The sequence below is a fragment of the Trichechus manatus genome, unplaced genomic scaffold (genome assembly GCF_000243295.1).
Source record: "Trichechus manatus latirostris isolate Lorelei unplaced genomic scaffold, TriManLat1.0 scaffold00122, whole genome shotgun sequence".
In the NCBI taxonomy this organism is placed as follows: Eukaryota; Metazoa; Chordata; class Mammalia; order Sirenia; family Trichechidae; genus Trichechus; species Trichechus manatus.
In genome coordinates this window covers 7957822-7973524 of record NW_004444058.1, presented here as the reverse complement: position 1 = coordinate 7973524, position 15703 = coordinate 7957822, and the positions used below count along the sequence as shown (strand labels likewise).

The 15703-nt window shown below is 45.7% G+C and overlaps 1 protein-coding gene across 1 annotated transcript; it reads left to right on the top strand.

Moving 5' to 3' along the window:
• The first annotated feature begins 5147 nt into the window (after nucleotides 1-5147).
• Nucleotides 5148-15044, top strand: LOC101360262 (olfactory receptor 1I1). The gene is given in 3 exon segments (XM_012557876.1): nucleotides 5148-6080; nucleotides 6082-6157; nucleotides 14944-15044. Coding segments are annotated over 3 exon segments (1110 nt in total).
• Nucleotides 15045-15703: the final 659 nt, after the last annotated feature.

Here is a 15703-nt window from a genome sequence, read left to right as displayed (position 1 = left end):
GCATCCTGTTCTTTTCATTCTCCCTTGCTGTCAAAGGGGTGAGACCAGTGGAGTTTCTTAGATGGCTGCTCACAGGCTTTCAAGACCTCAGATGCTACTCACCAAGGTAGAATGTAGAACATTGTCTTTATAAACTGTGTTATGCCAATTAAGTTAGATGTTCCCCGAGACCATGGTCCCCACAGCCCTCCGCCCAGCAATTCAGTCCCTCTGGGAGTTTGGATGTGTCTATGGAGCTTCCATGACCTTTCCTTGTACAAGCTGTGCTAGCTTCCCCAGTATTGTGTGCTGTCTTACCCTTCACCAAAGTTACCACTTATCCATTGTCTATTTAGTTTCCCCCATCTATATTTAACTTTTTGAGGAACCACCACACTATTTTCCTTAGCAGCTCTATCATTTTACATTCTTACCAGCCAAGGGTGAGGGCTCCAATTTCTCCACATCCTCACCAACACTGGTTATTTTCCATTTTTCTGACAGTAGCCATCCTAGTGAAGGGTGAAGTATATCTCCAGGCTTTTGTCACTAAGCTGCTCTACATCCCAAACTGTCCAAGCAAACGCAGAAGAGTCCAACAGTGACCTCTGATTCTACAGGTTAAAATGGCTTATGATGAGTTCAAGGTTTCTTTTTAAATAGGTGGGGAACTAAAACCAGGGTCAGACCAGCTAACAACTTCAAATGAGTGGATGAGAATATTTCAGAACCTGCCTAACTATTCACATTTCTTCAAATCTTGCTCTCAAGTATGCATTGCTGTAGTCACTATTTTTTATATTAATTCATATCACAATGATATTTTATAAGCTTGATTTCCTTGTCATCATATTAACTACAGAAATAAGTGCATGGCAGACTTGCTTTCCATCAAGCAGGCACTTAAGCACACCGTTGTCATTTTAAAAGGAGCCCTGGTGATGCAGTGGTTAAGTGCTTTGCTGCTAATCGAAAGGTTGGCCTTTCAAATCCACCAGCTGCTCCATGGGAAAAAGATGTGGTAGTCTGCTTCTGCCAAGATTACTCTGTCTTATAGGGTCACTAGGAGTTGAATTGATTTAACGGCAATGATTTGTCACTTTGATGGAAAGAGCTTAACTTTGAACATCCTGGGTGGGCTATGTCTTAGATGTTTTATTTTCAACGAACGTTTTGAAAACAACTCTTTGATGTGACATAACAATGCATAGTTTACTGAGGGTGAAAAACCTGTTTCCATCAGCAGTGATGGTTTATCTAGAACATAAAAACCAAAAAAAAAAAAAAAAACCTGCTTCCGTCGAGTTGATTCCGACTCATATCAACACTATTGGACAGAGTAGAGCTGCCTCATACGGTTTCCAAGGAGCAGCTGGACCTGGAACATAAGGAAATTTAAAATTCCTTGATCCTGTACAACTACTGCTGATGGGAAAATTATGCTTCCAAAATGCCATTAGCTTTAAAGCTCCAGATTTTCTTTCTGGTAAAACTCTTTTTAAAACCTCCCCTTAGCCAGCTTTCTGGTTTCATCCACTGTTTCCATTTCCTCTGAAAACATATTGACCGTCCTCCACATCATGCTGAATGTTCCTGGACAAAGGGCTACTTGCTAGCTCACCCAAGCATTGCTGCTGTCACCAGTCAAGTCATTTTATGTGACCCTCAAACCTGATTACACTGGTCGTAGTTGCTCGGGTGATTATATCATTTAATTAAACAATATGAAAAAGAAAGAGCTAAGATGAGAAAGAAAGGAAAAATTAGGTAGGTAGGTAGGTAGATATGTAGACAGACAGACAGACAGATAGATAGTCTGCAACCTATGAGAGCTGGAACTCGACCGGACTGCCTTGTTTTTCTGGGTCTCGAAAGTTTCCCGCTTTTGACAGGGTGCAGTCTTACCACTTTTCTCTCGCTCATTTTAGTGGAAGATATTTGAGTTTTCCTTCTCTGACAGGTTTCCAACTTACACAGTTTTCAACTGTTTCAGGTTTTACTGTAGATAGATAGATAATTGTGGTTTTATGAAATCCAACTCAAATGGTTTGAAAAGACTTGATAAAAAGAAATCACTAAAAGAATTAATCGCTTAGAAACAACCCAGGTGTCCATCAACAGATAAATGGATAAACGAAAGGTACACCCATACAGTGTTCTTTTACAGAATTCTGAGACATGCTACCACGTGGATGAACCTTAAAAACATCATGCTGAGTGAAATAAGTCAGACACAAAAGAACAAATATCATATGATCCCACTTACATAAAACATCTAGAATAGGCAAATGCATAGAGAACAGAATCTATTAGTGGTTGCCTGGGCCTGGAGGGAGGAAGAAATGGGTAGTCATTGCTGAAGGGGTACTGAGTTTCTGTTTGCGGTGATTAAAAAACTTTTGGAATTGATAGTGGTGATGGTCACACAACATGAAGCTTGTCGTTAATGCCCCTGAATTGTACACTTAAAAATGTTTAAAATGGCGGCCATCTAAGATGCATCAATTGGTCCCAACCACCTGGAGTAAAGGAAAATGAAGAGCACCATGGACACAAGGAAAGTATTAGCCCAAGAGACAGAAAGGGACACATAAACCAGAGACTTCATCAGCCTGAGACCAGAAGAACTAGATGGTGCCCAGCTACCACAATGACTGCCCTGACAGGGAACACAACAGAGAGTCCTTAATGGAGCAGGAGAAAAGTGGGGTGCAGAACTCAAATTCTAGTTAAAAAAAAACAGACTTAATGGTTTGATTGAGACTGCAGGGGCCCTGGAAGTCATGGCCCCCAGACTCTTTGTTAGCCCAAAACTAAAACCATTCCTGAGGCCAACTCTTCAGACAAAGATTAGACTAGACGAGGGGACATAAAATGATACTCGTGAAGAGTATGCTTCTTAGCTCAAGTAGATACATGAGGTTAAATGAGCAGCCCTCCTCCGGAGGCCAGATGAGAAGGCAGAGAGGGTCAGAAGCTGGTTAAATGGACACAGGACATCCGGGGTGGAAAGGAAGAATGTGCTGTCACAGTACAGAGAGAGCAAGTAGGGTCGCAAAACAAAGTATGTATAAATTTTTGTATGAGAGACTAACTTGAATTGCAAACTTGCACTTAAAGCACAATAAAAGAAAAAGAAAAAGAAAAAAATGTTTAAAATGGCAAATGCTTTGTTATATATATTTTACCACATAAAAATATTTGAATTGCTGTCAAACTAGATGTGAGAAGATAGTTGAAAACAATTTCAGTGTAAAATTGTAAAAATCTAGAAGGATCATGTACCCAGATTGCTTTGCAAGAATCCTTAATTTCTTGTTCCACGTTAATGAAACAAACTAATGTCACAGACGATGGCCCGTATGTATGGTTTAGGCAAGAAAGTCCATACAGATCCTCCCTCCCTCAACAAATCTATATTCAGAAAATTGTATGATTGCATCACATTTATGTTCCCACCTGAACTGATAAAGACGGGTCTTCATCACAACAGGTGAGAGGGTGTCTACTATATATATAGATAGATAGATCCAAAAGGTCCTTGGGTAGAACAAATGGTTAAGCACTCAACTATTAACCTAAAGGTTGGCATTTCAAACCCACTGAGTGGTGCTGTAGAAGAAAGGCCTGGGGATCTGCTCCCATAAAGATTACAGCCAAGAAAACTCTATGAAGCAGAGTTGTACTCTGAAGCACACAGGGTCACCATGAGTCAGAATGGACTCAATGGCAACTGGTTTTCAATGGATTTTACGTTACCACCTAAATTGATAAATACTGGTCTTCATCACAACAGGTAAGAGGGTGTCTACTGTACTGATCATGTGGTAGCAGATCGTGAAGTGTCCCCGATCAAGTGGGAGTTCATCGAAAGCAGAGGTAGAGCATTGTTTTTACATTCTATCTTGATGTCACCCAGTTCTTAACAGAAAACTAATGCTAAAATTATATCCTGTTTGTTTGTGGAAGGATGAAAGGAAGAGCGGAAGGAAAGAAATGAAGGAAAGATGAAAGAGAAAGAAAAGAAAAACAGATTATCAAGTTCTCTTTTACTGTATCAGGTTGTGGTTCAGGTTTGATTCTGCTGGATTTTGTTTTCCAGGAAGCCTTCCTCCACTGAAGGGAAACAAAGGTATTTATAGACAACATCATGAGGGCAGTGACGGTTCGGTGGTAGAATTCTCTTTCCATGCAGGAGACCCGGGTTTGATTCCCAGCCAATGCACCTCATGCGCAGCCACTAACCATCTGTCACTGGAGGCTTGCATGTTGCTATGATGCTGAACAGGTTTCAGTGGAGCTTCAAGACTAAGATGGACTAGGAAGAAAGGCCTGGTGATCTACTTCCAAAAACCAGCCAATGAAAACCCTATAGATCACAACGGTCTAATCTGCAACCGATCATGAGGATGGCGAAGAAATGGGCAGCGCTTCACTCCATTGTGCATGGGGTTGCCGTGAGGTGGGGCCAATCTGACGGCAGCTAACAACAGCAAAGACAATATCATCCAAATTATTAAGTCTTTGAGACACTCTCTCAGGATGAATGGTTTGCTTTGGGAAAACAGAAAACGAAGATTAAAAAAAAAAATCCTGTTACTGTCCAGTCGATTCCAACTCATAGCAACCCTATAGGATAGAGTAGAACTGCCCCATAGGATTTCCAAGGCTGTAATCTTTACGGAAGCAGATTGCCACATCTTTCTCCCATGGAGCAGCTGGTGGGTTTAAACCACCAACCTTTCAGCTAGCAGCAGAGCATTTAACCACTGCACCACCAGCGCTCCTTCCACTGAAGATAGTTTACCAAAAAAAAAAGTTGCCATCGAGTCAACTCCAACTCATGACGACCCCATGTGTGCAGAGTAGAACTGCTCCATAGGGTTTTTATGGCTGTGACCTTTCAGAAGCAGTTCACCTAGCCTTTCTTCTGAGTTGCCTCTAGGAGGGTTTGAACCGCTAGCCTTTTTGTTAGCAGCCAAGTGCTTAATAGTTGGCACCACCCAGGGACTCCGTAGTTTAAGACAACAGGATTAACATAAGGATTCAAAGGACCTTGACAGAACCCTACAGGTCTTAATGGGAAGCTGGGACTGGAACCTCATCTCCAACTCCTAGCTTCATGTTGCGCCCCCCACTCCCTTTTTCCCAGGCAACACAGACTGTCCATGGAACCAGAAAACCAAACAGAGGTCTCAGAATTCCTCCTTCTGGGGCTCTCAGAAAAACCTGAGCATCAGCCCTTCCTCTTTGGGCTGTTCCTGTCCATGTACCTGGTCACCACCACTGGAAACCTGCTCATCATCCTGGCCATCATCACTGACTCCCACCTCCACATACCCACGTACTGCTTCCTCACCAACCTGTCCCTTGTCGACATCTTCTTGTCCTCCACCACAGTCCCCAAAATGCTGGTGAACATCCAGACCCAGAGAAGAGCCATCCCTTTTGCAGGCTTCCTGGTGCAGATGTACACCTCCCATCTGTTCGGCACCATGCACAGCTTCCTCCTGGCCATGATGGCCATTGACGGCTTCGTGGCAATTGTCCACCCTCTGCACTACTTGGTCATCATGAGCCCCCGTGTGTGTAGGCTGCTAGTGGGAGGCCCGTGGGTGATCACCAACCTCCAGTCCCTCATGCACACCTGCCTCATGGCCCAGCTCAGCTTCTGCACCGGCTCCGAGATCCCCCACTTCTTCTGCGACCTCATGCCCCTGCTGAAGCTCTCCTGCTCTGACAAACACACCCATGAGCTGGTCGTCTCTGCTTTTGGCATTTTCATGGGCCTCAGCCCGCTGTCCTGCATCCTTCTCTCCTTCATCTGCATCTCCTGCAAGGTCTTTAAGAGCCCTTCTGCCCAGGGCAAGTGGAAAGCCTTCTCCACCTGTGGCTCCCACTTCACTGTGGTGTCACTGCTCTACGGGACCATCTTCGCACTGTACCTGCAGCCCGCATCACCCACCTCCTCACAGAAAGACAAGGCAGCAGCCCTGATGTGTGGGGTGGTCATCCCCATGCTGAACCCCTTTATCTACAGCCTAAGGAACAAGGATATAAAGGTGGCTCTGAGGAAGCTCATAGGCAAAGCAGCCTCCTCTCAGTTCTAGACCAGAAAAGTTATTGGGTGTCTACTGCATCCAATACCTCCTTGGGGACATAGAGATGGATCCCATCTGTTACAGATTTCATTGTGTCCCCAAAAACTATATGTTGAATTCCTGGCCCTTATATCTGTGGAAGGAGTCCTTGAGTGGCACAAACAGCTAAGTACTCGACTACTAACTCAAAGGTTGGAGGTTCAAACTTACCCAGGGACACCTCAGAAGAAAGGCTTGGCAATCTGCTTCCAAAAGGTCACTGTCTTGAAAACCCTATGGAGCACAGTTCCACTCTGGCACACATGGAGTCGCCATGAGTTGGAATCACCTTGATGGCATCTTGTTTTCTTGGTTGGTTTGTTTGGTTTTTACCATATCCAAGACCATTCTTGAGGACAAGGGACGTAGAGATGGATGCCACCGGTTATGGATTGCATTGTTTTCCCCAAAAAAATGTGTTGAATTCCTGGCCTTATACCTCTGGAAGAAGTCCCTGGGTGATGCAAACAGTTAATCAATTAACTACTAACCAAAAGGTTGGCGGTTGGAACTCACCCAGAGGTAGCTGGAAAGAAAGGCCTGGTGAACTGCTTCCAAAAGGTCACAGCCTTGCAAACCCTGTAAAGTACAGTTCTACTCTGCACACACTGGGGTCTCCATGAGTCAGAGTTGACTTGACAGCAACTGGTTTGGTTCTTTTTTTCATCACTTCCAAGGCCATCCTTGAGTTCTAGGGACATAGATATGGATCCCGTCTGTGATGGATTATACTGTGTCCTCAAAAACTATGTGTTGAATCCCAGCCCTTATACCTGTGGGTGTGATCCTGTTTGGAAATAGGGGCTTTCTTTTGTTATGTTAACAGGGTCATACCCATGTAAAGTGGGGCCTAAATCTAATCACTTCTGAGTGGTGTCTTATAAAAAGAGCAAAATAAACACAGAGACACATACACGGCGGGGGGATGCCAAGGAACACCAAAGAATGCCAAGAATTGCCGGCAGATACAGAAACCAGGAGAGAGCCTTGCAGAAGGCTGAGACCCTGATTTGGACTTTTAGCCTCCAGAACTATGAGAAAATAAATTTCTATTTGTTAGAGCGTCCCAATTGTGGTATTTCTGTTACAACAGCACAAGGAAACCAAGACACTGCCCCTACCCCAAAGAGCTCAGAGTTTAGTGGGGAGTAAAACTAGTTGCCATCGAGTCCACCCCAATTCATGGCAACCCCATGTGTGTCAGAGGGAAACTGTGCTCCGTAGGGTTTTCAGTGGCTGATTTTTCAGAAGTAGATCACCAGGCGCTTTTTCTGAGGTGCCTGTAGGTGAGTTCTAACTGCCAATCTTTCAGTTAGCAGCCAAGAGCGTTAACTGTTTGCACCACCCAGGGACACCAGACAATTGCTAAGTGGATAATACTAGTTGTTATAGATTGAATTGTGTCCCCCAAAAAGTCAGCTCCAAATCATGGCTACCACATGTACAATAGAACAAAATATTGCCCGGTCCTGCACCATCTTCACAATCACTGATATGTCTGAGTCTGTTTCAGCCATTGTGTCAATCCATCTCATTAAAAGGCTTCTCTCATTTTCTCTAACACTCCGCTTTACCGAACATGATGTTCTTCCCTAGCAATTGGCTCTGTCCTGATAACATAACCAAAGTTAGTCAAAGTCTCAGACAATATCATGATCCATAGGGCTTTCACTGGCTGATTTTCAGAAGTAGATTGCCAGGGCTTTCTTCCTAGCTTGCTTTAGTCGGGACACTCCGCTGAAACCTGTCCACCATGGGTGAACTTACTGGTATTTAAAATATCGATGGTATAGCTTCTAGCATCACAGCAACGCGCAAGCCACACAGTACGACAAACCTACCGTCAGGTGGTGGTGAATGGTCCAAACTTGGCTCAAAAAAAAAGATTTGAAATGATCGAAGTTACAGTTAGAGGAAATGGCCACCAGGTGGCGGTAGTGCCATTTCACAAAAATTGATTTAAAGTCTCTTTCAGAAAAATTTATTGTGAGCTAAACCCTGAACCTGGCCTCACGTGTAAACTCTCCCTGGGAGGGATCAGTGTGTGCGAAGTTCATGTGCTGGGAAGGAGGCTGGCTTGGGAGTGGAGGGTGCAGTGGCGCTTTGAAGGGCGGCAGGGGCAGCCCACACCACGCAGATTGGTCCAAAGGGCAGCGGGAGCAAGACACAAGGTTTAAGCTGAGGCGTGGACAGGACCTGTGCTTCAGAATAAACCCTCTGCTGAGCCGTTCTATAGAGTAAACCAGTTGCCATGGAGTCGATTCTGACTCTTGGCGACCCCATGTGTGTCAGAGTAGAGCTGTGCTCTATAGTGTTCTTAATGGCTGATTTTTCAGACGTAGATTGCCAGGCCTTTCTTCTGAGCTGCCTCTGAGTGGACTTGAACTGTCAACCTTTCAGTTAGTAGCCAAGCGGGTTAATCATCTGCACCACCCAGGGACTCCATGCTATAGGTTGAGAGTCAGCAAACCTTTTCTGTACAGGATCAGATATTGTCAATATTTTCTGCTTTGTGGGTCATATGGTTTCTGTTGCACAGACTCAACCCTAACCTTTTGGAATCAAAAGCAGCCATAGATATGTCCACAAATGGGTACAGCTGTGTGCCAATAAAACTTTATTGATGGACATTGAAATGTGATTTCATATCATTTTATACATTATAAAATGTAGCCTTTTTATTGTGGTGAAAATATACACAGAAAAACATACACCCAATCAACAATTTCTACATGTATAATTCAGTGACATTGATTACATTCTTCAAATTGTGCACTCATTCTCGCTATCCTTTTCCAAATCATTCCACCACCATAACATAAACTCAATGCCCCCTAAGCAAAACTCCCCCACTCCTTGGAAAACCTATGGGGCAGCTCTACTCTGTCTTTAAGGGTCTCTATGAGTCAGAATCAATTCGATGGCACACGACAACAACATGTATTTGCTTATTTCATAGAAGTGAGATCACACAGTATTTGTCCTTTCGTAACTGACTTATTTCACTCAACATAATGTTTTCAAGGTTCCTCCAGGTTGTGGCATACATCAGACCTTCATTTCTCTTTATGGCTGAGTAGTATCCCATTGTACGGATGGACCACATTTTGTTTATCCATCCATCTTTTGACAGATATTTGGATTGTTTCCACCTTTTGGCTGTTGTGAAAAATGCTGCAGTGAACATTGGTGGACAGGTTTCTGTTTGCAAAATGCAGCATTTTGGTTTGTTTTCAACCATTTAAAAATGTTAAAACCATTCTTAGCTCGAGGACCGTACAAAAACAGGCAGCCAGCTGGATTTGGCTCACAGTTTGTAGTTCGCCAACCCTCGAGGGGAGTGACAAAAGGTAGGGAGACCAAAAAAGACCAAATCGTGAGAGATGAGGAGGGCTGAATCCTAGCAGTCGAAAAAGAAGAGACAGATGAAGATGGTGCCACAGGACCTTTGCGTATGCCACCCCCCATCCCTTTCCAGAGTTCAGATCTCAACTCAAACCCCACTTCCTCAGGAAAGCCTGCCCTTATCCTGCAGCCCCCTGCCCTAGTTGCATCAGGTCACCTGATATACCCTCATCACCCCCCTCATTCTCCTCCTTAACACAGTAATAATTTTATAGTCATTTGTGTGATTCTTTGATTAATGTCCCTTTTACACACTTGACCGTGTCCATTGGCTGGTAACTCTGGGGGCTTTTCCATGTCTGTGAACTTGTGGGGTCAAGGGTCCCCAAGACTAGTCTCAAGTTTCATGGTTCTCTAGAAGGACTCATAGAATTCAGAGGGTTAGAGACTGAGACCGTATTATCTTGTTTCTCTTGCCCAACTCTGTGTGCCCCATGCTTTGTACAGTTCCTGGCACAGAGTTGTCGTTGTTAGGTGCTGTTGAGTTGGTTCCAACTCATAGCGACCCCATGCACCACAGAATGAAACACTGCCTGGTCCTGCGCCATCCTCACAATCATTGCTATGCTTGAGCCCATTGTTGCAGCCACTGTGTCAATCCATCTTGTTGAGGGTCTTCCTCTTTTCCACCAACCCTCTACTGTACCAAACATGATGTCCTTCTCCAGGGACTGATCCCTCCTGTAACATGTCCAAAGTATATGAGATGTAGTCTCGCCATCCTTGCTTCTAAGGGACATTCTCGTTGTTCTTCTTCCAAGACAGATTTGTTCATTCTATTGGCAATTGATGGTATATTCAGTATCGTTCGCCAACACCACAATTCAAAGGCATCGATTCTTCTTCAGTCTTCCTTATTCATCATCCAGCTTTTGCATGCATATGAGGCGATTGAAAACACGATGGCTTGGGTCAGGTACACCTTAGTCTTCAAGGTGACATCTTTGCTTTTTAACACTTTAAGGAGGTCTTTTGCAGCAGATTTGCCCAATGCAATACGTTATTTGATTTCTTGACTGTTGCTTCTGTGGGTGTTGATTGTGGATCCAAGTAAAACGAAATCCTTGACAACTTCAATATTTTCTCCATTTATCATGATGTTGCTTATTGGTCCAGTTGTGAGGATTTTTGTTTTCTTTATATGGAGGTGTAATCCATACTGAAGGCTGTGGTCTTTCATCTTCATCAGTAAGTATTTCAAGTCTTCTTCACTTTCAGCAAGAAATGTTGTGTCATCTGCATATCGCAGGTTGCTAATGAGTCTTCCTCCAATCCTGATGCTTCCTTCTTCTTCATATAGTTGAGCTTCTCGGATTATTTGTTCAGCATACAGATTGAATAAACATGGTGAAAGGATACAACCCTGATGCACACCTTTCTTAACCTTAAACCACGCAGTATCCGCTTGTGCTGTTCAAACGAGCACTTCTTGGTCTAAGTACAGGTTCCTGAAGAGCACAATGAAGTGTTCTGGAATTCCCATTCTTTGCAATGTTACCCATAATTTTTTATGATCCAGACAGTTGAATGCCTTTACATAGTCAATAAAACTCAAGTAAACATCTTTCTGGTATTCTCTTTCAGCCAGGATCCACCTGACATCAACAATGATATCCTTTGTTCCATACCTTCTTCTGAATCTGGCTTGAATTTCTGGCAGTTCCCTCCTGACGTACTGCGGCAACCGCTTTTGAATGATCTTCAGCAAAATTTTACTGGCATGTGATATTAATGATATTGTTCGATAATTTCCACATTCGGCTGGATCACCTTTCTTTGGAATAGGCATAAATATGGATCTCTTCCAGTCGGTTGGCCAGCTAGCCGTCTTCCAAATTTCTTGGCATAGACAAGTGAGCACTTCCAGTGCTGCATCCATTTGCAACACAGAGTAGCCACTCCAAATATATTTGCTGAGTAAATGAATGAATGAATAAGGAGGCAGTGTGATGGTGAGACTCTAAGAGGCCAGATGGGGTGGCCAAGGTAGGCTGGGTTGGAACAGAGGTATCTAATAGCCGAGGCTAAGTTGCTGCAGTTTGCAATGTAAACCCTCCGACTCTCCCAACCCTCAGGAAAGCCTGCTCCACCCCCAGGTGCCTATTGTGGTGGTTTTCTGCAGAAATTAAGGACAGAGGCCAGATGCCTCCTCCTAGAGGGCAGGAATGTCAAGCTTTCTGTGGAGGTATTTAATTCAGCAAAAGCAGGAGTCCCTAAGTGGTGCAAACAGTGAAGGGCTCAGCTACTAACCAAAAGGTTGCCTGTTCAAACCCACCCAGAGATGCCTCAGAAGAAAAGCCTGGCAATCTGCTTCCAAAAAGTCACAGTCAAGAAAACCCAATGGAGCAGTTCTACTCTGAAACACATAAGGTTTCCATGAGTCAGAATGGAGATGAGGGCAACGGGTTTGGTTTTTAGGTGCCCTGGTGGTACAATGGTTAAGAGCTCGGCTACTAACCAAAAGGTTGGCAGTTCCAACTCACCCCGCAGCTCATCAGGGAAAAAATCTGGCAATCTGCTCCTTGTAAAGATTACAGCCTAGAAAACCTTATGGGGAAGTTCTACCCTGTCACATGGGGTCATGTCATGGATTGAATTGTGTCCCCAAAAAATATATACATCAATTTGGCTAGGCCATGATTCCCAGTATTGTGTGATTGTCCACCATTTTGTCATCAGATGTGATTTTCTTATGTGTTGTAAATTCTATAACTATGATGTTAATGAGATAGATTAGTTGCGGTTATTATTGATGAGATCTAGAAGATTAGATTGTGTCTTAAGCCAATCCCTTTTGAGATATAAAAGAGAGAAGCGAGCAGAGAGACAGGGAGACCTCGTACCACCAAGAAAGCAGTGCCAGGAGCAAAGTTTGTCCTTTGGACTCAGGATTCCTGCACAGAGAATCTCCGAGTCCAGGGGAAGATTGATGACAAGGACCTCCCTCCAGAGCCCACAAAGAGAGAAAAATCTTCCCCTGGAGCTGACGCCCTGTTGGATTTCTAGCCTACTAGACTTGAGAGAATAAACTTCTGTTTGTTGAAGCCATCCACTTGTGATATTTTTGTTATAGCAGCACTAGATAACCAAGAGAGGTCGCTCTGAGTGAAAAATAAACTTGAGGGCACACAACAATAACAACACGCAAATACAATTCCAGGATTCTCAAAAATATCAAAATCTCTGAAGGAGGAGACTGATGGTATGGTCAGAACCAAGTGGCCGATTCCACCTTTGTCACCAGTTGTACAAACCAGACCAGAGAGGCTCAGATCATCCACCTCTGACACCAAAGGTGTGGTGATGATAAATCTACATGTCAGCTGCGTCCAGTGGAAATCTCAGCTTCCTTTCCCTGGTCAGTGCAGACCCCAGTAGCCAGTGCAGCCCTTTCTCATTTCCGTTCACCTGGGGTCAGGCCAGCGGGCACCGGCCCCTTCCCTCTCTCATCCTCATTCACCCAGGGCCATGTGAGCAGGTACTGGCCCCTTCTCTCTCTTATCCTCCTTCACCCAGGGCCAGGTCAGTGGGCACTGGCCCCTTCCCTCTCTCATCTCCTTCACCTGTGGTCAGGCCAGTGGGCATCAGCCCCTTCTCTCTCTCATCTTCATTCACCCAGGGCCAGGTCAGTGGGCATGGGCCCCTTCTCTATTTCTCAGGTCAGACAACTGGATGGAGTGACTCAACTCCGGGGAAAAGGCTATCTTTAATCTGGATGGAAAAAAGATGGAAACACCTAGGGCAAGATCCAGCGCAGAGCTTCTACGTCGCTTACCCTCCCGAGCGCAGACGTTTGCTGTCACCATCCCAGAAACTCCACTAAGTCGGTCTTCTAAGGCCTTTATCAGCCTCACCACATGGCCAGGATAGATTACATCACACCTCCTGAGGCTTAGTGAGCATCAGGCCCCCGAGCAGTCCCTCTTTGTCTGGTCAGCACCCACTCATTGGCCTCAGGTGTAGTCAGGCTCTCAGGAATCAGGACAAAAGGCCAAATTGTTTACTGCAAGGGAGTTCCACACCTCAGAGCGATCCTGGACAGTATTAGAGTACAAGAATTCTTCTTATTGTTAGTGCAGGATTTTACTGGTTGACTCAAAGCAATTTTAGAGATTTGGACACCAAGGCTCAGTGAGGAAAAGTGACTTTCCAAGGACACACACTGGACTGGCAGGGGGGGATTCCAGCCAGCTGGTGTGACCCTAAGTCTGACCTCTCCCTCCATCACGATGCTGGACAGCCTCCCAGGTAGTTGACATGCTCAGAGTCATGCTGTGCTTGGAAGAGCTCAAGACTTGTCCCTGGAGGAGGGAACAAATTTGCCACACGAGATGTGAAGGGCTAAAGATGGACGAGCTGGAGAAGTGGCCAGAAAGTCACTAAGGGTCACTAAAGATTGGGCTGGAGGTCCCAGCGGGGGGAGCTCTTACTCCCAATGTCCATTGCCTGGGGACTCTGGAGGCGCTTCTATCTCTGTGAACCTATGAGGTAAGCGGTCCCCAAGACCAGTCTTAGGTTTGATTTCACTAGGAGGACTTCACAGAACTCAGAAAAGCCATTATACTCATGGTTATGGTTTATTGCAGCAAAAGGACATAGACTAAAATCAGTCAAAGGAAGAGGCGCCTGGGGCATGGTCCAGGAAAGAACAGCATGAGCGTCCAGGTGTGTTTTCCCAGTGGTGTCGTGGACAGCGCTTACTTCTCCCAGTATCGATATGTGACAATGCACACAAGATATTGCCCACCAGGGAGCTCCCCCGAGCCCTAGTGTCCAGAGTTTTTACTGGGGGTTGGTCATGTAGGTGTGCCTGATCACCCGCATGGCTGAACTCAGTCTCCAACCCATTCTGAGGTTGAACTGGTACCATGTGGCCAACGACCCACACCATAAATCCCATTGTTAGCAGAGATTATCTGGCAAGGCCCAAGGCACCCACCATAAATCCCACCGTCAGCATAGACCATCCAGTGTGGCCCAAGACCCCCACCATAAATTCCATTGTTAACATAAGCCATCTAGGGTGGCATGTGGGCCCCATCATAAATCCCATTGTTGGCATAGACCATCTAAGGTGGCCCAAGGCCCCCATTAGAATCCCATTTTCAGCACAGCCTATTTGGCATGGTCTAAGGCCTCCACCATGAATTCCATGCTGGCATAGACTACTGGGATGGCCCAAGGGCCCTACCATAAATCCCATTGTCAGCATAGACCATCTAGCATGGCCCAGGACCCTCCCTATGAATCCCATTGTCAGCACAGACTATCTGGGGTGGCCCAAGGCCCCCATCATGAATCCTGTTGTTAGCACAGACTATCCAGTATGACTCAAGTCCCCCACCATGAATCCCATTGTTGCCATATACTCTCTGGGGTGGCCCAAGGCCACAGGTAAACAGATACTCTTATCAGACAGGCCATTCCAAGGGCTCAGAGGTCACCTCCCAGGACCTGGTCAAGGGCCAGACCTTTGTTTGGAATGTGCAGGGTGTGGACAACCCAGGCCTGCTGAGTTAGTCCTTTAATGTACCCCACCCCCACCGCCAGCACTCACACTTGATGGTTCCCAGTGAGAGGAGAGCAGCAGGCCATGACACTGGGTCCCTGGGGCCGTGCAGGGCAGGATTCACTGCCCCAGAGCCTCTTCCCCAAGAAGTCCAGGGTGCAGCAGTCTTGGGGGGATGAGATGTGTGTGAGCCCCTGCTTCGTCCACCCTCCCTCTGTTACCACCCCCATTTCAGTAGCGAGTCTGCTCTCAGACTTGGGGGCTTCTTCACCGAGCCCCTCCCATAAATGGCACTGAGGCTGTCATTCCTGGCTGCTGGAAAAAGGGCTCCTGGGAATGAATAGGGCTGAGAGGAGAAGGCCAGGTGGACAGGACTGTGAGGCAACAGGCAACACCCAGCGTTGGGGCCTCATTCCTAGGAATTCCTAAGTCTCCCCCAGAGGCTATGCCATTCTAGGCCTTGTGCTTTCCATCCCCCACATCTAAGGCCCAGGGAGAACCACCCCGGTACTCCTGGCCACGGAGAGGGAAGGAGGGGAAAAGGCAGGAGGCAGGGAGTTCCTTCAGTCCTTCATCCTATTCCAGGGCATCTCTATAGATTCCACTCTATCTGGGGGTGGGGTTGGAGGTGGCAGTGGGGTAGAGGGTCTATCCCATTCCAACTCAGGCT